At 38.4% G+C, this 23,559-nt stretch overlaps 1 protein-coding gene across 1 annotated transcript in view; it reads left to right on the forward strand.

Annotated features, from left to right (window-relative positions):
* The window catches only part of MED12L (mediator complex subunit 12L), a 315,454-nt gene that overhangs the window by 44,413 nt on the left and 247,482 nt on the right, over positions 1-23,559 (forward strand). The window contains 3 exon segments of the mRNA XM_039855087.1: positions 16,817-16,986; positions 19,388-19,498; positions 20,538-20,807. Of these exon segments, the coding sequence (XP_039711021.1) occupies positions 16,817-16,986; positions 19,388-19,498; positions 20,538-20,807 (551 nt within the window).

Genomic DNA, 23,559 nt, shown 5'->3' on the forward strand with positions numbered 1-23,559 from the left:
CGCTCCAGTTTCTAGCTGAGAACATCTTAGCCTTCTTGTCAGATTCAGTGCATTTACCATTCGTTTTCTTACCAGCGTAACCAGTTGATTTTTGGGGGTGGATTTTTTAATACTCCCACCAAACTAAAATTTCTTTAATCTGCACACCCACAATGGATGGTTGATTAGGTTCGCCTATTACAAATGTTTTTTTCCATAAGCCATGTAACACATAATGCTGGTTTTTGTTTTTGTTTTTGTTTTTGACTCAGTTTATTTACAAAGTGTTACAGTTCATGGATCTTTATGGTTATTCATGTGTTATTAAAAAGTGTGAATTTTAAATTCACAAAGGTCAGAAGTGCTTACATTCAATTTCTCTTGGTAGAGTATAAAAGCTGTGGCCTAAAAAATGTTTAAAGCTAAAAATAAAAATATTTTTAAAATGCACGAATTTTAGGAGATCACCCCTATCCTCTCAGGTTTAGCATCTCAGAAAGAGCTTTGGTCCTTATTGGTCCCGGCTCCACCAATGAGTGTCAGGATGATTTGAAGCAGAGTCTTTAGCCTCCCTAGACATCAGTCTTCTCAACCTTGATCCACGGTTCATGTTGCCTTTAATCGTCATGTCTTTTTAGTCTTTTTAAATCTGGGACTGTTCTTCAGCCTTTCCTTTTCTTGACCTTGATATTTTCTTGATATTTTTGAAGAGGACAGACCAGTTATATTGTAGAATTTCCTTCGATTTGTATTTGTCCAGTTCCTCGTGATTAGATCCAGGTTATGCACTTTTGGTAGAAATACCAGGCAGTGATTCCGTGAGCATCTGAATACATCGTAATACATTGTCTTGATACTGGTGGTGGTAACTGATCATTTGGGTGAGGTGGTGCCTTCTGGATTTCTCCACTGCAAAGTTACTATTTTACATTGTCTAATTATTAAGTTATTTATTAGCTATTACTGTGTAAATATCAAATTTCTACTTCTCCATGCATGTGTTTTTAAAATGCAAATGTCACACTATCTACATTATATGAAAAGAACATGGTTTCAAATATCTGATCTTCGTTTTCGTCACCCTGTTACACCTGATACCCCTCATTCTCTGTTTTGTCCTTGGCACCTTCACCTCTTTAAGCAAATTATATAGTACATTTGGAAGCATTTGGCTGTGTAGACACAGCCGTAGTGTAGCAAGTTTCACACTTTAAGCAAGCAATACAGCCAAGCAAGTACACACATACTTATGTGTTGAATTGGATTAAATTGCATACATTTCAGAAGATTGACTTGCAGTAATAGGTTCTCTGTTCTGGCTTTGATAGTGAAAAGAATCATTGAGCACATTGGGGGTAAGATTGACTATCAAGTGCCACCCTCTTCTGGGGTTAATTTTATGACTCTCTTGTCTTGATTATTCTTAGGATTTGTAAAGTGTTTTTAGTAGAAATAGCCTTTACTCTTTTGTAATAGAAACATATGTTTTATTTTTGGTTTCCAAATTCAGAGTTGGAACAGAGCTATAAAGCACTGCTTTTTGATATTATTGAAGAGAGTTTTTCCTAAAGTGAAGTGGGCTGACAGCAACAAGGGAGCAGGCCCCGATGTGTAAATTCTTTAAACGTAGCAACACAGAGATCCTCACTATCATTGTGCATATAGTTATAGATCTAAAATGTAGATTAAATGGATTGCTGCTCTGGGGAGCTTGCACCTAGCAAAGACACATCCAGAGTAGTGTGTACCCAAAAGTGAGAGGAGTGGAGGGGCCCTGGAGAGTAAAGAAATATTTGACTTGGATACATTCTGACATGAGGGCAGAGAATTTAAAATAGAGGTGAATTACGGAAGCTTGGAGGAAATGATTGTAATTCTTGGTCCTTAAGAGACCCAAAAAATAAAATAAAGAGGAGGTTATAGGTAGACGTGATGTTTAGAAAATGCTATCAGATAGGTGAGTGTTGCAGACTTGAGGGAAAGTATACCAGTCATACTGCATAGTTAGATTCAGATATTTTTTTTGAGTTGGGTGATGTTTAGTTTTCAGATATTTTTTTTGAGTTGGGTGATGTTTAGTTTTTAATGTTTAGCTGTCTTAAATGTTTTGAGCTTACCAGAGGAAAGCATTGAAAATGGGTCAGCTAATATTTAAAAATAAAAAAATAAAGCTTACAGAATTATGCAATTAAAGAAAGTCTTTGAACAGATTAGGAAATATGACTTTACAGTAAGTTACAGAGAACTCTATACATTTATTTGTAGGAATTTCCTGTGAGGGGTCTTGTTGCCGAGCCAACTCATTACAGCTACAGTATTTATACCATTATTGCTATCACTGTAACTGATAGCATATCTTGAGCGATTGCAGAATTCCCCTCACTACAGTAAGCAGGAATGAGGTGCTCCCTTCAACCGTAGATTAAATCAGCTCCTGATCACACTGTGAAAATGATCTCGCTTACTGGAGGGACCTTTTCAGCCTTGGGGATCCTTCACTCCCATGCCGTTGGACCCTGAGGCTGGGTTTCCTCTACCAGGATCACTGTGGTGTGCCATGATGCCCCGTTTCATTAGTGAACATCTGCTAGGTTCTGTATATATTCTGTTCATTTCTTGATTTATTATTTAGGTACTCTGTGAGAGAGAGACTTTATTCCCATTTCTCAGTTTAGGATGCTGCTCTGGGTGGTGCACAGAGCCCCATCAGCATGTGTCTGTCTAGGCTCTGAAGCCTGTGTAGACACGTTGCTGGGCAATGTGGACAGAGAGAAGGAGAATGCAGTCATTAGCTCTTCCTTCTTTCTCTAATGCTTGGATTGTTTGGCTGTATACCCTTCTCCCCCAAACTATGCTAGATATTCACAGTTTGGGGGTCATATATCCAAACGATTCAAATATTAAGAAAGAAAGCACTAATAGTAAAATGGATAAAATGCAGAGGGAGTCCCAAGGAACTTGGGAAGTCCAGGGACATCCACAGAGGAAGTGATGTTTGAGTACAGTTTTGAAAGAAGAGGCATTGCCCAGGAAGAGAGCGTTGGGGGTGTTGTGCCAAGAAGGCATTTCTGGCAGAAGGATAGTGTTTGCAGAGAAATAGCGTCATCAGATAGTTTGACTTGGAGTGGAACTGCCATGTTGTGTCCTTCCTACTCCCTCAGCCCCCAATTCTGGCGTTAGGTACCAGTGGATGGTGATGAAAGTTGTTTGCTAGAGTGGGATATATGAGTTCTGTCTGCTGGATAATGGAGAACCATGGAACAGCTTCTTATCACCATTGTTACAACATTCCCGCAGTTTCCTCTCTGTAAAATGGGGATAATTGACCGTGCCTTTTAAGGGTGAGATGAGTCAATACTTTTAAAGTGTTTAGAACTGTGTCTGGCACGCAGTTAATGGCCAGTAAATGTAGACTATCAATAGTATGCTGCAGCTGCCACTGGGACTACTGTTATTACTAGCCAGTATTTGTTTCTTTGTGCATTGCGTTGGGAACTTTATAGACATTATCTGTAATCATTATAACAACCTTGCAGTTTAGGTTATATATTCCATTTTGTGTATGAGAGACTTGAGCCTCAGAAGCTGAGTAACTTGCTGGCACAGATGGAGCTGGACTAACTAGAAGGTGTTTTTTTCTTCCTTCCTGCTGTGATGTTGCTGGGGGAACAGGCATGTCGTGGGTCTGGGCCTCTGAAGGCAAGAAGTATCACTAGGGAGAAAGGTGCCAGCAGGGAACAGGATGCAGGACTTGGGGGCTGTGGGAAGCACTGGGGGACTCAGAACTCTTGTTCTCACAGGTGCCATGGGGAGCAGGCAGAGCATAGCAAAGTCCAGGATGCCATAGAAATGAGAGAGAGAGAGAAAGATGAAATGGCTTAAAAGATGAGCATCTCTAATTCTGGCTGGAAGTTGTTGGCTGTTCAGTATGGTGAAAAGTGACAAGATGTATTGTGGACATGAGGTCTGTCATGGAGGGAACAGATAGATTAGAAGAAACTTAAAATGCTTTGAGGTCAAACTGCTCAGGGAACTGGTCTATTTACTCCTAGTTGTTTCCTCTGCACCCCTGAGGTTTTGTTGGTTTGGGGTTGGAGTTGGATGAGAGACTTTTTAGGGTCGACTATCCTCTTGGAAACACTTTCCTTATTGCACCCCAAAATACAAAGAAGAAACAACCACCTTTCTTGCACAGTTGTAATTAATTTGTGACATATTCATTGAGCCATTTGGACTGCAAAAATAAACCCTGTTAAACACATTATTGACAGTGTGGTTTCTTATCTAAGCCAACCAGCTAACTTTCAGTTTGGGTCCTTGAAGACATTGCATACTATCTTTTTTGATTCTAGGGAGAAGCTTTTAGTTTCGAGTCAAGATTGCCTCCACATTTTCAGAGTGTTCCTTGTATCTCATTTGTCATAAAGACATAATCTGCCTTGCTTACTGTGAAAATAACCCCGAAGATTGGACAGAAGTGCTTGTATAAGTGTAATTTAAATTCATGCTTTACTTAGGCATGAAAAATAGGTTTTAATTGATGAGGTAACTCTCTGGTAAAAACTCTCTAATAGAAGGAACGGGGACTGTGGGGTAAGAATTTGGCACCTGCAATCGTCCCATTCCTTGACAATCTTTCACCCTAAAGTTTTAGCATTTATTGATGAACCAAGCCCAAAACCATTATTTCATGGGAACTGGCTGGATGTTGGCATGCTTCTGCAGAAATAGACTTTTTCTCATCAACTGTGATAAATCATAATTCTTTTGAAAAAAAAAGGCAGAGTAAATGCTGAATTCTTTCCTTTAATTATTAATTTCCAGAGTAAGAATTGCTGTAATTGCACCTTTACTGCTGAAAAATGAGTTTCTCTATTTTTCAAAAAATTTTTCTTTGGTCATCATTATAGGCTCGTGGATTTTTATTTATTCAGTATTTTACATCCAGTTTATACTCATTGTTCACTTTGGTGTTCACATTGTCCCAGAGTTGGCCAATGGAAGATGCTTCAAGCTCTTCTGCATCCTTTTGATATGATACCATGTGCTTAGAGCACCTTCTAGTTTTTTGGCACAGAAAGATGTTCCAGGCTCACCTTGTACTTTTTCTGCCTCAGCTCTGCAGTGAGCGATTTCTCTAAGGAACCCTGCTTCTCTCTAGTGTTCGGAAAGCAAGATCTGGATGCTGAAGGTGCTCACTGCTGTTAGGGTCATGGCATCTGGGCCCTGTCAGTGGTAGATGGAGACATATATAACTGCATGTGTGTATGCGTGAATATGGGAGCTTATATTCCTAGTTTTATTAATTTTTTCAATTTTGTGTTTATCTCATTTCTATTACATGAAAAATCAGGTAACTTTTAGTAATAAGAACATGGTTGGTTACTTATTTGTTTTACCCTGCTATGAACACATATGAGCTTCAGAATTAAAATCTGCTACAGTCTTCTGTTGGGAAGACAAAACAGGAAGATAGGAATATACAAGTACTCTCTTAGTTGGAGGTGAAAGAGACCTAAATATTCCATCATCTTTCATATAGGAAGCCAACAGATAATGCTTAAATTCAAGAAGTAGGACTGAAAGCATGTTAGTAAGAGATAAAGAGGCAAACAAAAGATATAGGGGTGGAAAGAGTTAGAAAGAATTGAATTTGGAGAACGAGAAATGAGGAGTTATGGACAGTTATTGTCATGTAGAACTAACTACTGGATTCTAAGACTGCAAATGTAACTTTGATATCAATGAAAAGTTAGCTAAAACTAATCTCTCCTCCTAATTATTACTATTGTTGTTGGTACTTTTCTGGAAGATAAACCTTGTCGTAAAAATGTGTTTTATGGCAAAGATTTAAAGGAAGTTCAGAAAATGCGTTATAATTTTAATTATTCTTAGATAATATTAGATAATAAGAGCTTACTTCTCACTAAGCCGAACACTTAGGACCATAACAAAAATGAAGTAGGCATTCTTTCTAAAAATTGAGTTTTAATATTTTTCCAGGTGTTTAGCTGTTCAGTTAATTGAATATGTAAAATTTCATGATTTACAGAGACTTAAAAATTGTGGTAAAAAACAAAATTCATCATCAACCATTTTAAAGTTACATTCAGTGTAGTCCTGTTAACTATATTATGCATACTGTTGGGCAACAGATCTCTAGAACTTTTTCATCTTGAAAAACTGAAAACTATACCCATTGGAACTTCCCTCTCTCCCCCTACACCTAGCCCCTGGCATCCACCATTGGACCTTCCTGATTTACAGAAACTTTTAAAAATTCTAATCAAGTTTTACTATACTGCAGTGTAATTCTGCATTCCTCATTTTTGCACTATGGAAGCATATTTCAGCTTTTTACAAAGTGAGAATGTTATAGCTCCTTTTCTATATTAGAATGCTGGTATGCAATGGTGGTGGTGGTGATGGTGGAGGTGTGTGTGTGTGTGTTTATGATCAGTTAAAATTTTGATGAAATCAAAGGTAATGTCTGGCTATGATTGCTTTTGAATTCTTAGAGAAATGTATTCAAAGAACACATTTCACTTGAATCAGGAGTGATTTAGTTAAAAAAAAAAACTCAGCAGGGAGTCCTATGAGTTGGGGCAGATGCTGCAAAGAATTTTAACCAAATGGGGGCTATTATTTTTTGTGGTAACAAGATGCACATCTAAAACAGAGGGCAATAGTCAGCAGCATTTAATTACCCGTAATTACATAGGAAATGATGGAGAAACTGGAAAAATTAGGGAAGGTTTTCTGAAGCAAGAAAATATGAGCTGGGCCTTAACATAACCTTTAAGTAAAAACTGGGAGCTTTTTTTGGTTGTTTTCTTTTTTCATCTTAAAAATTATTTCTTGATCTTGAATTAGGTAATTATCTTTCTCCCTGGCAAGCTGAGAGCGCAAATGAGTTAGGTTTACAGTTCTGTTATGTGTACTATATTTGCTCTGGTCTTTGCTCTTGTCATTTCTTCTGGTTTTGTTGGTATGGGTGAATTATCTAATCTTGCATTTTCTGTTAAGAACCTATTACCGCTCAACATTTTCTCCGTTTCCTAACTCAGTTTTAATGTTGACTCCTGCTTGATTTATCTCCTGTGGTAAAAGGGTAATCAGAATCCAAATTTAATTGTGCATATTGCAGTTCTTTACTCTTCATGGCTCTTAGTACATGCATGTATGCCTACAATTGGAACATATTATGCTACAAAAATATCTTATTTTTTTAATTTACAAACTGGTTTTATATTGTCAATTGGGCAATCCTTACAGAAATCTTTCTGTGGTAGCTGGATATCTCCAGTTTATAAATTAGGGTTATAAAACCCACAGAAAGTAGAACTGGGAATTCTATCCTGAACTTGTCTTCTGTTTCTGGGTCCTGTTTGCTCATAGAATTTACAGCCTGCCCAAATCAAATGGGGGGGCGATTGTGAGGCTGGGATGGGGCAGTGGTGTTGGGTGAGATATGAAGGGTGGTTCAAAAAACTCAGTGTTTAACGAGTTTTTATTTGCCGCGCATTGTGCAGATCAATCGCTCATAGCCTAAACCTGAGAATTAAAAAAAAGACAGTCTTGTGTGACTTAATTTTTAAAAATAGTTAATACATATCTGTGATACAAAACAACATATTCAGATGTTCAGAGTGAAATTTCACAGTCCAGTCTTTCTCACTGCCTCCCAGACCCCTTGGTATACACTTCAGAAGCTGTTGTTAGCAGCTTCTTGTGTATCTTCTGAGGTATTTTTTATGTATATCTTTAGTTTGTTTTTATGTTTCTTTAAGGAAATTGCTGCTTGTTCCATACTGTGCTCATAGTGGCCTTGTTCTTTCGAAGGGCTATAAACTACTAACTTTTTAATGAGTTACAAAAGCTGGATCTTTTCTTTTTGCAATTTGCACTGGAATGTTAATTCCATGATAAATAGAAAGCTCTTTTTTTTTTTAATTAAAAAAATGTACTTTAAGTTTCAGAGTCATTTTCAGACAAAGTGTGTATAATCATCCAAATGAAATCCCTGTAATAAAGTGGCTCTAAGGCAGGTTTCAAATCACTGTTATTTTGGAGTCAAGGCACACATAGAATATATTGACAGGATAGAAAACACATTAGTTAAGGGTCAGTACATTATCAGTCGGAATGTCTTTGTGAGAGTAACACAGCTCTAGTGAACCAATTTAATTAAACGGATATATCGTCATCAGTCTTTGGTTTCCAGAAAAATAAAACTCAGTGAGTTCCCAAGGAGGGCCAGTGGGAGATTGGCCTTCTGGGTCTGCATAGTGTGTAAGCATTTTTATGTGTTAGAACTTTTTAGCCTAGGGTTACTCGACAGTATCTGGCAGTATGTCTGTAGTAGTATTTGTATTTATGTCCTAATGAAAGACTCTTACTTATCTAAAGCTTGATCAGCAGTACAAACTTTAATAGCACCTGCATTTAGTACCTCTAAGTAATAAATACAGTGCTCCTTTTACTATAGAAACTTTACTCAAACCACACTTACCATGGAATTACATTCCAATGCAAAGTATAAAAAGAAGAAAATGTAGTTTATTTTTGCTCCACAAATGATTGGGGATTTCTGCCACATCTTCTGTAGCAGAAGCTAGAAGAGGTTTGAGATAATGAAATGTCCGATGTATAATTCAGACAGCTTCGATGCCTTCTGTGGGGCTGGTTGTAAATGTTTTTTCTCGGTGCTGCACCTCCCTTTGTCCACCTCCCGCCCATATCCTCAGGAGAGGGCCTTCCCTTTATACCCAAGGCTTTAGGGATGCACAGAGGTGTGCTCTAAACACGGGAAGCAAAGCTCTGGTGTCAGCAAGTCTGCTGTTTTGCTGAAGACAAGTCTGTTGTCTTGCTGTATAGCTTTCTTCTCTTGGGGCAGCAAAACCCATGGCTTGGTCCTAAGGGGTTAATTAAATGTACCAGTTTAATATTTGTAAAAATAATGTGCCTGTTACTGTATGCTAGGAACATCTCACCACTGCCAAGGCCACTGCTCACTCAGGTTTGTACAGAAATCTGAAAAGATTTGAGAAATTTCCCATATGCTAATATGACATTAATTTCCAATAAATGTCCCACGCCCCTTAGAAGGAGTCGAGCCTGTCGTGGCAGGTGTTTAGTGTGTGCCCCTCTGGTAGGAGGAAACCCCTGAAGCTGTATGTGCATGAGGAGCTGGCGGTGTGATTGATGTGTTGAATAAGAAGTTCTTGTTCTAGGGGCTAAAATTGGATTCTGTGGTTGCCAAGAGCCATGGCTTCAGAGGCATGTACGAGTTTGATAGGGAAAAATGACAATTAGAAAAAAATCCCTAAATGCAACGGTCAGCATTGTCTACGTTAGAATGGAAACAAGAATTGGAGATCTGACAGCAAGAGAGAAAAACCAAGAAAAATGTTAATGCTGTTCTGCTCAGGTATCAGATACCAGTCCGGCACCTGTAAGGTAGAAGGTGCAGTTAGGAGTTTCCTTGCTGCCTTGGGACACACGACTCTTTTGCTCCTACCTCTTGTGTCAGCCCCTCTTCCTCCTTTTCCTGCCTTAGACCTTGCCACCCATTTCCTCGGTTGGCCACTTTGGTCTCTTTTTACCCTGAAATTCTTAAACATTAACTAGCTGTCACACAACTATGCAGTTACTTATATATTGTCTAATCATGGCCCTTATCTTTTTTGGGGTATCTTTTTCTTCCCTCCTCAACTTTATTATTCACTCGTTGGGCAGAGTGCCCTTTGCCCATGGCATCTGTTCCCTTCACCTCTCTCATCAGGCTTCCTTCCCTGCCCCACCATCCTTCCCTTGAACTTCAGGGGACAGAAATAGTCTCCCCCTTAGCTGCCTGCTCACTCCTGCCTATATGGACACCTATATAAACTTATTTGCAGTCCTTACCTGTCTTCCTTGTCTCGGCCAGCCAGATCCTACTTTCACCTAAGCTTACTTCTTCCCATCTGTGGGTTGCTATCTGCTCGGCCCTATAAATCACAAAAGTTTGCTTTGTCCTAGGCACGCAGTTCTAAGCGTGTGTGTGTGTAGATATATGTATATATATGTATGTATGCAGATCAGGCTTGTTCAGGGTGGCATGGCCGTAGACAAACATCTCCAATTCAAGGGTTCAAAACTGAACTCTGGTTGTGATATTTTACTATAGTTTAACGAGATGTTAACATTTGGGAAAAGTAAGAAATAGGTACGTAGGCTCTTTCTGTATTATTTCTTGCAATTGCAAGAAATCTAGTTATCTCAGTAAAAAGTTTGTGACTCTAGTTATCTCAGTAAAAAGTTTGGTTATGACAAAAAGTTAATGAAAACAAATACACACACAGAACTCGGTTCCTTCAGCCCCCTCTGCTTGCTGTCTCTATACCACATCTGACTCCATGGCACCGTGATCCATCAGCCACCCCACTGAGAGACTGGAAGCCACCCTATTCTTCTTTCTTCTCTCTAATGTCAGGTTGGTTACTATTCAGCCTGCTTCTTTTTAGTTCCTCAGTTACCTTCCCGCCGGACTTCGCAGTTTCCTTTCAATTTGTTTCCCTCACATCTTCCTGAGTCTTAGTTTACATACTTTAACTTGTTATTCCTTTGCTTAAAATCTTTCAGTGGCTTTTAATCATTTGTGATAAAAGACAAAACTCTATAGCGTGTCACTGCCTGGGTTGGAGTCATTCAGGCTGCCGGTTACAAATGCAGACTTCTAGACCCCACTTCAGATTTACTGGGTTGAAATCTCTCAAGTTGTTAAATCTATATGCTTAACCAGCGCCCTCTGGTGGTCATTTTGTGCACTAGCGTTCAAGGACCTGGCACCAGCCACCTTCCTATTCTTACCTGTGACACTTTCTTTCTCTGCCTTCCTGCTGTCTGCGTTGCCTGGAATGTTGCACACAGCTCTTTCTGTCTCTGGCCTTCCTTGGTACCATTCCTTAAGACTTGGCTAAAATGGCTACCTGCTTCCTCTCCTGTGTCCCATGGCATGTCAAAGCAGTTATCTCATCGCTGTCAGTGTCTGTGTCCCTGTGTGTCTGCCTGCCTCAGGTAAGGACTGCCTTCCTTTCAATTTCACCTTTGTAGCTCCAGATCTCAGGAGAGCCTCTGGCCCATACTAGGTATTTAATGTTTTTTGCCAAGTACCCATGGTTATTTTGAGTTGTTACTTTGATCTCCAGGTAACAGTACTTAGTCTCATTCCTCAGTAAATAAAAGCAGAAAGAAATGGCCTATTAAAAATAATATAGTAAAATTACTTATATCCAGATAAAAACGGTTATTCAGTATTTGCCAGTAAAGACCAGTGTTCTACAGGTAATTCTGTTAGAAACTTTTTTAAAGCATAAAAAATGTTTCAATAATTTATTACACCATAGCATTGTCACTGAGTGCCAACAGCCTCCCCTTGCAGCCACCACACCCTCCATCCCCCACCCCAGAGGAGGATTTGGTTTTACTAACTGACCATTCAGCAAAACTCAGCATTCCGACCAGTGGGCTGACTCTGTCAGACTCATTGCACCGAGACAGCAGTTTTCTTTTGGGCTATTCTTTATCTAGGCTGCCAGTCCGCATACTGAGTCCTCTCTTTTATTCCCTGAGTGAACAGTGGCTGAATAGGGGATTTCAGGTTTTGTGAATCATTTTATAGTATACAACTGATTAACTTTTAAAAGTCTTTTATTATGGAAATTTCAAATGTATAAACATATAGAAGAATATAATAAAGCCCTTTTACCCTTCACCCAGGTTTAACATTTAACTTCTGGCCACTCATGTTTCTACCCCTTACCCTCTTCCCCGCCCTGCCCCTCCTCAAAGTCATACCATTTCATAGTGGAGCACTGTTTATCTGTGGGGAATAGTCTTTTATTTCATGAAATGCAGATGATTTCTTACTAGTAGTAAAGTATTTCGTTTTGAAAAATGATATAACAGCTTTACTGAGATATAATTCACTTGCTTTACAATTTGTTTAAAGTATACAATTTAGTGGTTTTTAGTGTGTTCACTAGAGTCATGAAACCATCATTACATTTGAGAACATTTTTATCATCCTGAAAAGGAAACTTGTACCATTAGCAGTCGACATTTCCCTTCACTCCCCCTCAGCTCCAGGCAATCTAAATAGCCCTATAGACTTGCCTGTTTTGGACATTGTACATAAATGGATCATAAAATAGTTGGTTCTTTAAAACTGCCTTCTTTGTGTTAGCGTAATGTTTTCAAGGTTCGTCCATGTTGTAGTATGTATCAGTAGCTCATTCCTTCTTATGGCTAAATGGTATTGCATTGTATGTGTATAGCATCTTATTTATCCATTAATCAGTTGCTGGACATATGGGTTGCTTTCACTTTTTGGCTATTACAAATTTTTGTGTGGACACGTGTTTTCATTTCTCTTGGGTATATACTAGTTGTGGAATTGATGCGTTGTGTGGTAAGTCTGTTTAACCTTTGAAGAACTGCCAGCTGTTTTCCACAGCAGCTACATCATTTTACATTCCCCACAGTAATGTATGGGAATTCCAATTCCTGCACGTTCTCACCAACACTCTTGTCACCCTTTTGTTGTCCTAGTGCCGTCTCCCTGTGGTTTTGAACTGCATTTCTTTGATGGTGGATGATTAGCATCTTTGTATATGCTCATCGACCAGTTATATGTCTTCTTTGGAGAAGTGTCTGTTCAAATCCTTTGCCTATTAAAAAAAATGGGTTATTTGTCTTTTTATTATTGAGTTATAATAATTCATTATGTATTCTAAATCCAAGTCCCTTATCAGATATATGATTTGCAAATGTTTTCTTTCAATTCGGGTCATCTTTTCATTTTGTTGATGGTATCCATTGATAAAGACAACATTTTAACAGCAGAAAACTTGAGGAAAATCATAGAATATTTTTCAGTTATTCTTATTGAGTTTTCAGGAGTCTGAAGCATTTTACGTATACTGAAGTTTTTTTTTCCTATTCAATCTGCATCAAAGTCAGGTTGGTTAAATCCACTATCTCTTGCAGTTTTGAGAAGCAGGCTGTTCCCACTGTGGAGAGGGAAGAACTTTTTATTATAGTGGCAGAGCCTCAAGAAGAATTTTCAAGGATGTAGGTTTCTTCCCCGAGGAGTGTGTTGTCTTTGACTTAAAACCCAGTAGCAAGTGAATCACCTTAAAAATGTGCATATTATTAGTCTCTGGACTTGGTGGGAGTTTTTAAAAAATTGTCTGTTGTATTTATTTCACATAGTGGATTTCTACATTCTTTGATAACGAGAAAAAGAGTGTAACCAGGAAAATGAACTTCCACAGAATTAAAGGATATATTTAACTGTAAGTTTATTAAAAAGAATTGAAAGTTCAGTATTTGCATGGGCCTTTGTAGCACATTGCTTAAAAAGGTACTTCTAGCTGAGCTGGTTATAATAAACACAGTGTATTAGAGAGGGAATTTGGCATTTTCCCTATAGTGGTGTTAGAAACCTTCTAAGTTATAAAGCGATGAGTCGAAACTAGAAAGCAGAGAAGTTTGTATGAAGATTTTAGAGGCAGAGTAATCGGGGAGGATCTGAGGCAGAAACTAACATCAGTGGCAATAGGTGCTGTGCTCTTGACAGTCAAGGCCTGACCTTTAGTTTTTCATCCTGGTAATGGTGATGATAGCTACCATTTATTGATCAACTTCTGTGTTATATGCATGGTGCTAAGTAACTCATTCTTACAATCACTCTGATGTATATATATTATTGATCTCTATTGTAGAGATGAGGAAATTGAGACTTAGCAAAATCTCAGTTTGTTCCAGGCAAATTGAGTTTGAGTGTGGCAGAGCTGGGATTTGGACCTATGGCCATCATCTTCTCAAGTTCATTCTAGTAGTACCACTAAATGTGGCCCTGTGTTGCTTCTCTGCTGATATCACGCTGCAGGACACCTCCACAAACTTTGCTGCATTTCGCATGCTCTGTGTTTGCCCCCAGGGTGGGTGTTCCCAGTTCTTTTACTAATACTGCAGATATTCCAGGTCCAAGAAGATCATTTCGTGGCGCATCTCTGTTCTCATCCATTATGTGTTTATCACTTTTGTGTTTTCATGTACACCGATTTATGTACTTCCAGTTTAGCTGTGTAACCTTGAGCTGAGCCTGTAATACCTGGATCTGTAAAATGGTAAGGTGAACTGCATGGCTTCTGAAACCCCTTCTGTTTTGGGGGTTAGGTATTAACAGAGAAAGAATAGTGGCCATAGGATTCTTGGATGCTCGGGAGCATTGTCCAAAGGACTGGGCTTTTTTTTTAAATCCTGACCATTTCTCAGTAACATTAATGCTCATAAGCTTTCTAATATTCTGGCTTTGTGGACCTTAAGTTATACTAGACATCTGTGAATTACAGATGTGGCCACATCGTCTGAATTGCTTGAATTTATTTTTTTATTTTGTTATTTTATTTTTATTTTTTGAGTTGCTTGAATTTAGAACTGCTCCACTTTCAGACTACCCTCTTTGGTCACTTTCTGCTTCTTTTTTACCTTTGACCCCCTCACCTGTCTTCCCTTTGATCTTTATCCATTCCTACTTTCTCTTACCACCTGGAACTGGGCCCCACTCCAGACCCTTTAAATCAGAGCCTGGCACGGTGGGGCTGAAGGCACTGGCATTTGGTTAAGCTCCCCTCATGGTCGTGTTTGCATTTAGGGCTGAGGCCACGGCTGCCTGCCCCCATGGCTCCCTTTTAATTACCAGTCCTAACTAATAATGAGAGGTGCAGTGCATTCTAATACTTTTAAGGAGTACAGTACTAGTGGCCATTTGTTATTTTCTGTTTTCAATTTTTAATGAAAATTTCGAGTGCATCCTAATTTCTTATATAGTCTGATCTAGAGCGTCTTATGTCCCAGACCTCTGAATACAATAACTTAATGTCAGTTAAACACTGTTAAAGTTAAAATGAACTACTAAGAGGACTGCATTTGAATTCCATGTGGATTCTGAAAGTAGTTCAGATTGTGGAATGGTATATTCAGCAATTTTTTTTTTAAAGACGTACATACGTTTACATAGACATTCAAGCATACTTGAAGACTGAAAAGTTATATGCTGAAACATGTAATGATTATGAGTGATGAGATTACAGATGTTTTTTTCTTTTGCTTTCATACTTGCATTATAAATTTTCTATAGTGACCACGTATTTTTCTATATTTAAAAACAAAATTTAAATAGAAAACATACCCTTGACAAAATAGGTTTGTGTGAATGTATGTGTTATTTTCAGCTCTTTGAGGCTAAAATATTCTGTGGGGATATTGAGAATAGTATCATACTGAGAGTGAGCTAATAGCAAGGCTTGGCACACAAAAGCTAGGATTTGGATCTCTTTTATTTTTGTTTTTGCTTATTATAGCTAAGCTAAACTTGTCTCATCTACTGGTTGGCATGTTGTTTTGTTGGACAAGTGGTGTCATGAGACTATTAGTCTAGAACAGGGCCACCAGAAGATGATGCCATTGGTAATTTACTGTTTTGTTTTTAATGCCAGTTAATTCATTTTAATCATAATGTCTGTTATTGGTGGTGCTTTGTGAAAAACTATTTCACTAGGAACAGAATGTTGACCTGGTATGTGTTTGTCATTTTACATTGGCTTATTACTGGGTTTAACATGTGCATTTCAATTTTAATTTTAAATAAAACACAAGTGGAATAAGTAGTTTAGACCACAACTTTAACAGTTGTTATCCCTGGGTACTGTTGTCAAGTAATTTAAATAGTATTTAAAAAGTAAAAACCACTCAATTCCTAACAGATGTTTAGTGTCTACTCTTTCTTTTGTCAAAATAGCTTCCTTGAAAATAAGGTGGGAGAATCTATTGCCAAAATAATGGGAAAATAGCATCGTGTGGTAATGTTTCAGTAGGATAGTTTCTTCTGAAATGCTCTTTTGCTAATCTGTGGGGAAATTTGTCTGTGAGCATGCAATTATTACATTTTTATCCACAGAATGGGATAAAGTTGGCATCTCATCCCTCATGGTTGCCAGAGGCAACGCACTGATTTAATTTTTGCCCCCGAGGCAGACATTTTTGAATAATTTTAGTGATTTTTTAAAATGCTACTTTTTCTATTTCCTTTATTAGTCTCCTACCTTTTGTTGCTCTCCACTCTTAACTGATGGAATTCTGAGGCATCTTGTATTGGTTGAGGAGAGTAGAATAATTGAAGGTCTAAATGGTTGTCTAGGAGGGCAGCCACTCTTGTGTCCCTGGCAGGCCCAGGGGATAGTGCAGGTCGCATGCTGTCATGGGCCAGCCCGTGGTGAATGCCAGTCCTCTTACAGATTGACAAAAACAGAATAAATCTTAATTAGGCATGTTTGAAACTTGACTTGGACCCTGAAAAAACATACCCTAAGAGAGCTGCACTGGGGAGATTTTGAATCTTTTGGTGCAGATTTGAAATTTCTTGAAGTGCTCACCTCCTCTGTTCTGTTTCTGGCTTCTGCCTTTGATATTTTTGTTATGCTAACTTGTTTAACACAGAGGATCAGCCAGATGCACTTAATTCAGGGGTTCGAGTTGCTGAGGTGTGAGGGGAGAGCTCTCTCTTCCACCTGGGCTGGACAGTACTCTTGCTGGCTGCACAGGGCACACGTTACACCAGCACGCATACTTAAGGGCTTTAGAGTAAGCATGCCTTTCACAACAGCGCTTGCACATGTAAAAGCCTTTTTTTAATGTAACATGTTTGTTTTATAAGTACGTCCTTCAGATAATCAGGAAGGGGGAGAAAAAGTTAATTTTTATACCATATGTATATGTTTTTTGGGTGCAGAGTGGACACATATATCCACTAGATACCTCCGCGAGCAGTTGGCCAAGATTTCCGACTTTTACCACGTGGCTTCCAGCTCAGGCGACGGCCCTGTCCCTGTGCCACCAGATGTCGAGCAAGCCATGAAGCAGTGGGAGTACAACGAAAAGCTGGCGTTTCACATGTTCCAGGTAACCTTTCTAAGACATTCATGGCCATGTAGCATTCTTTTAAGAAGAGAGCAAACTCCTTACGCGGGTTAGTTTTTCTGGAGGTTAAGTTGTATCTTTATATGAACCTATGAACCAATATGTTTAAAGAAAGCAACCTGAAATTTCTCACATTGAATTGAATTCAAGGTAACACCTTTGCCCTCAGATGACAGCTTCTTATCATAAATATTGATCTCCAGCATTTAATGATGTCAGCTCTTTTCATTCCATTAATTACTTTGTAAACGCACTATTAAGTATAATCTTTTTATTTTGAAAAAATTGGATGTATTTATTCAAAAAAATCTTCCTGCTGATGTCTCATAGTAGATCTCCTTTAGAGTTTAGTAATTCCAAAGATAGGTCATCTTATTTGGCTCAGCTGCAGTTTAAAATGCTGTTGAAGATGCGGGTCAGGGCCTTGAGGCATCACTTAACTATCATCCAGACAAGCTGATGTAAATTATATTGACCAGAAGAGGGCGCTTGTGCTGTTAGTTGCCTCAGCCTTAATCCTGGTAAGGAGGAAGTGTATTCAACAAAAGTTGTATTGCTAGCATAGACTTTCACTACCTGCTATCTTAATCAGAAAGGAATGGAATTAGAAAGGATGTGTGGCTTCTGAATTTCCCCCTTAGGACTTTCCAGATGGTAAATGATGTTTCTTTCTAAGAGCCCAAAGTAGGAAAAAGCATGGTCTTTTGGGGAAGTAGCATGATTAAAGTCAATAAAAACGACTGTCACAAATCCTAGATCCGTTTATCAGGACTACTTCAGTGCCTGCTCTGGGCTTTTATGACTTCTATTGAGCTGAGTTTTTAGTCTACATCTTTTAAAAAGTGTCTCTCAGCTTGCTTAATATTTTTGGGAGAATTTCTTTATGTATTAGGAATGTTGAAGACAGTATCTCTTTAGTAAGAAGAAATTAGGTCCTAAACTGATGAATCTAATTGGAACATTAATGTTAAAATTTAAAAGTCCATTATATTTTTGATTTGTCATACTCTGAAATTTGAAACTGATCCTAGTATGTACACGTACAGGAACGAGCATGGGTACACAGACAAAAGTGTCTTGAGGACAGACTGTTATATAGTCGTTGGCAATCATGCCGATGAAGATTCTTTTTAAAAAATTTTGCATTTACCATCTCTTACACCTTAATGCACAATTCTATTTTATTTATTTCTTTATTAACTTAAAGTTCACTTTTCTGGTCTTAAAATTTTCAGTTGCAATTTTTCTATGACGAACATTTTAACTCCTTTGACTCTAAACATTTAAAATAATAGAAATCAGCAACAAGTAAATATCTTGATTTTGTGTTATGTCAATGTGGTGGTGTTGTAATCTTATAAATATTGAAACTATAATTTATCAGTACAGTATTTTCACACAATCATTGGTAACCATGGTAGAGGGCCACTCCCTGGCGGTGCACAGATATGCAGAAGTTGCTGGGAACAAAGTCGGAATTCATATTAACTACTAGAATTACCAGAATGACCACGAAAGTACAAGTGTCTTTCCCAGAAAACGTAGCTTTCAGCTTCTATCTTGAAGATTCTTTCATGATGTGAATCATAATACAAAACTACACTGTTATCAAATGTGTATGTGCATAGACTGTCATAAAGTAACGTGTGTATTTATATGTATGTGTATATGAAGGCAGTAGACAAAAATGCTAATAGTGCTTATGTCCAGAGAGGCCACACCACCCTTGTGGGGCATTTCAGAAATTTGTAGGTGTGTTATTGATTTTTAGTGTATTATGTTGGAATGTTTATATATTATGGTATTTTATTACAAATTGCTTTCATTGCTTTATATTATGGTTAATTATGCCACTATATTAATTTTTAAAGGTATATTTTACAGGGAGGTTATAGTATTTGAAGTTCATTTTAGGACAGAGAAAGAGACTATTAAGGCAGCATTGGATCTAATGGGATTGTTAGTGTCTTGTCAAGATGATGGTATGACGGTTAGTGCTCTGCTCTTTATAATTATCACCACTGGCCAAGTTTTCTCCTATGAATATGAGTTCATACACCCCCGAAATCTAGCCAGGCATTTGATGTGCCTTGGGAATCTAAAAGCTTTCTGAATTTCCTGTCCTGTAAGAGTTATTTTTTTTTCAATTTAGAATAAAGCAGATTACCAAAAAACAAAAGCAACAAAAAGCACCCAACCATACAAAATAATATAAGCTTTTTTGTGTGTGTGTAGAATTTGGGCTATGATCAATGAGTTTTACTACAACAAAAACAAATAGTAGTAAAATTACACTTAAGCATATGCATAACAGTGCTCTTTTTTGAATTTTAGTTGGTGTTGCTGTAACATCATTAGTGAAATTTTCCTTTGTTCATTTAAGGAAGGAATGCTAGAAAAACACGAATATTTGACATGGATCTTGGATGTTTTAGAAAAGATCAGACCAATGGATGATGATCTTCTTAAACTCTTATTACCACTGATGCTGCAGGTACAGTACACATAACCATGAGCCAGTTGATTTTATGGGCAAGAAATGATTGATTGGTAAGTGGAGGTGGAAGAGGGAAAAATTTCTTTTTGAAATGGAATTAAAATATCTTGATGCCACAACACATGAAGTGATAAGAGACTTCTTATAAGTTTTAGCAGTCACTTGTAATGACCATGTTCATAGTTTTTATCCACATGTCCTTTTTAAGTATTCTCACCCACATTGAATTCTCCCATCACTGAGCTATACAGTTCTTTAAATACTGTCTTCTTGTTCACACAGGTTTCAGTGTAAGCAAATCAAATTATCTTTTTTTTTTTAAAGATAGGACTTTCTACATTCTTCTGACATTTTTTTAAGCCACTAGGAATGGGGACTTCCTATTTTAATGATTAGTCTAAAATTTGTTAAAATTTAGGTTATCTGGATGAAATTTATTAAAAAATAAAATTTTCTTGGAAAGGCAAAACATATATTTGAGTGTTCAAACAGTATGAAGGAGTAACTTGTGAAAAGTAACTCTCTCTCTCACCCTGGTGTATCCTTTCAGAGACTGCACCGTGCCAGTGTCCTGGGTACCCTCCCTGAGATGGTCTTTACCTGTGCTGTCCTTTACAGTAGCCATTAGACAGATGTGGCTATTGAGCTGTTGAAATATGACAAGTACATATCGAGACATGTTCTTGGTATAAAATTCACGCCAGATTTCAGACTTTGTGCAGAATAAAGAGTGTATATCATATCTCAGGAATAGTTTTTGTGTTGATTACATGTTGAAATGATAACATTTTGGCTATATCAGATTAAATAAAATACATAACTCCTTTTACTTTGCCTGTTTTCTTCAATGACTACTAGAAAATTTAAAATTATATACGTGGCTTGTGTTATGTTCCTTTTGAACAGCACTGGTCTACACAGTATCTTTGAAGTCTTTTTTTTTTTTTTTTAAAGTCAAAAAATATCTGTATTAAAATAGTTATTTCACCCAGTAGCATAAAACATGACTGAGGTCTGGTGTCCTTTTGTTTCCCAGTATTCAGATGAGTTTGTCCAGTCGGCTTACCTGTCTCGTCGTCTTGCCTACTTTTGTGCCCGGCGTCTTGCCTTGCTGCTGAGCGATAGCCCCAGCCTCCTTGCTGCCCACTCACCCCACATGATGATAGGACCAAACAACTCGAGCATCGGGGCCCCCAGCCCTGGCCCCCCCGGCCCCGGCATGAGTCCTGTGCAGCTGGCCTTCTCAGACTTCCTTTCCTGTGCACAGCACGGCCCCCTGGTTTATGGACTTAGTTGTATGTTGCAGGTAAGTCCTCGGCCCTTGTTATTTTATGTTATGTTTTAGTGTAGGAAATAATCCTGTTGGGACTCTAATTTTCACATCGCAGTTCCAGTTTTTTTCTCAACCAAGTAATTTATAGATTGAAATTTCATGTCTTTATTCCCTTATGTTGGATCAAGCTGAGAGAAGATTTGTTGCTTCCATCCAGAAGAAAGTTATTGCAGTTGTTCTTTATTAGGGCCATTAAGTAGTTCAATGATTAAAAATCCTTCAGGAAACCTGTAGAATGTCATCTGTATTACCATTCTTCTGGAAAGTCAGTTTCTCCATGCAGAATTCTGTAGCTTCCTCAGTTTACATCTTGAATTGGTTACCTCTTCTTTCTTTAAAACCCAAACATTTTATCGGGCTTTATTCATCTGCCAGGCATCACTGCTGTGCGGTTCTTGGCCATCCAGTAGCGTGCTGGCCACTGAGCTGATACTGTCAGGAATGAGATACAGCCCTGTCCTAGAGGAGCTCATGGGTTAGTGTTCAGGTCACATTCCTTGGGCTCTTAAAGGTCTTTAATTAGGGGCTTTGGGACAAGGCTGGCCATGAAGGCATGGTCTCTACTCTGGCAGAGTTTACTGTCTTGTCAGGAAGGCAGGCTTATAAATGGGCAGTTTCTCTATACTCTGACAAGGGCTAATTGAGGGATGCATAGGGATTTAAAGGAGTTGAGAAGTAGAATTTCTAGACCCAGCTGAAATTCTGGGAGGTTTTGTGAATGAAGTGGTCCTGACTAGTGCTTATAATATGAGTTTAGGAAACATTTTAAAAGGGGGAGTAAGAGCGTTTTCGTCAGAGGTATAGTGTGGAAGAAGGCCCAGAGGGTTGATTGGATAGCTTGTATGCTGATTGGTGTTAATGGAACATAAAGTATAAAATCTGTTGGGGGTCAGGATGTAGAAGACCCCTTATGTGCCTTATGATTAGGATGTTACTGGAGGATTTTATGCAGGCAACTGACATGGTCAGTTTGTGGGTTAGTTAGATTGTTTTGGCCACAGTAGAGGGACGATTTATGGAAGTGGGGAGGTAGGGGAGAGAAAGACAAGGCAAAGAAATAAACTTGGAAGAGTCTAGGTAAGTTCAATTTTGGACTATTTTATCCCTTAGGATCTCCAAGTGGATATTTTCAAGCTGTTGTTACATGTTTGATTCTGAAGATGAGGGGAGACAACCAGCTAGATGTGTGGATTTAAATCACTTAGGGCCACTTGGCCGGTCAAAACTCTGAGAAGGGGGTGAGGTAACTTAAAGAGTTAGTAGTGAGAGAGGATTTGTGGACCCGAGGGGCATAAATTATTAAGACATGGCAGAGGGAGATTGACAGAGGTGAACAGGAAAGTTTGGCTAGACTGTAGAGAAAATGGGGGAGGGAATGTTATAGAAACAAAGATAGAATGAGAAGAATACTGTCATAATTCTGTTAGATTAATAGCATTTATTATGTTCTAGGTACTGCTCTAAGTTGTAACATATTAATTATTTAGTTCTCAGAATCATTCTATGAGATAGGAACCAATATTATTTTTGCAACACTGGTAATGAAATGGTGGCATTAGATCATACAGCAGGTAAGAGGCTAAGCTGGAATTTAAACCCAGCTTGGATCCAGTCTGGATCCAGAGTCCACACTCTTAGCAGCCATACTAAACTGCTTCTCTAGGTATCACGGAAAGTTTCCAAAAGGAATTAGTAGCGAGCAGTGCCCAGTGGATTGGGGAAGTCTGATAAGAGGATGGCTACTTGTCTGACAGCATGATGGCCATTAATGATCAGTGGATAGTGGGTGATACGCCAGATTGAGGTGGGTTGAGGGATGATGAAGAATGAAGTGAAGCAAGGCTCTTGTTCTTTTGAGAAACATGGCTGTGAGGGGAAGAGAGGGATTGCTACTGGGCTAGTGGAGATTTTTTAAAAATTTTGTTTTTTTTGACAAGTAGATTTGAACACATTTCTAAGCTAAAGGTAAACTGGTAGAGAGAGAGTTTGAGAATAGGAGAGGAAGAGTATTTGCTAGATCAGTGCCCTGGATATGGAGGATTTGGAATTGAGAATGCAGGGAAGAGCTCTATCATGGACAAGAGACGAGAACCCCACTTGGTCATGGATAGGAGATAAGAGCCCCACATTGTTACAGACAGGAGGAAGTGAGTAGGAATGTGTGCCAGTGGAGACAGATGCATTGAAGGGTTTTGGGACTTGATAGTCTCATATCTGCCATCTGGTTTCCATAAAGATATCTCTTAGAGCTCAGAGTTTTGTATTTTTACGTTTAATTTCTTTTTTTATAAAAAAGAAATCTTGCATTCTTTCTCTAAGCTTGCATAGTTTGCTGTTGAGTGGCATGATAGCATAAAGGTTAAGACATATTTTATAATCATTACAGACCTGATTTTAGCTGCTGCTCTGGCACTTAGTAATTTTGACCTTGAACCTCTATTTCCCCACGTGTGAATGGGAGATGATGACAGTTCTTACTTCATTACCTCATAGGGTTAAGGTTATGATGACCGAAACCTTCTAGGAAAGTGTTTAGCACAGAATAAGTGCTTAATTAATTGTGAGCTATACTATTTAATTTGCATTTAGGAGGCAGCAGGCTAGCATAGTAGTCCTAAGCATGTATACTGAGATCAACTTGGGCTTGACACTGATCTCCTCTGTGTCTCATATTCTTCTTTTGTACAGTTGGGGAATAACAGTACATACCTCAGGGTCATTGTAA

This window comes from Pteropus medius, unplaced genomic scaffold (assembly GCF_902729225.1).
Source record: "Pteropus medius unplaced genomic scaffold, Ma_sr-lr_union100, whole genome shotgun sequence".
NCBI classification, from domain to species: Eukaryota; Metazoa; Chordata; class Mammalia; order Chiroptera; family Pteropodidae; genus Pteropus; species Pteropus medius.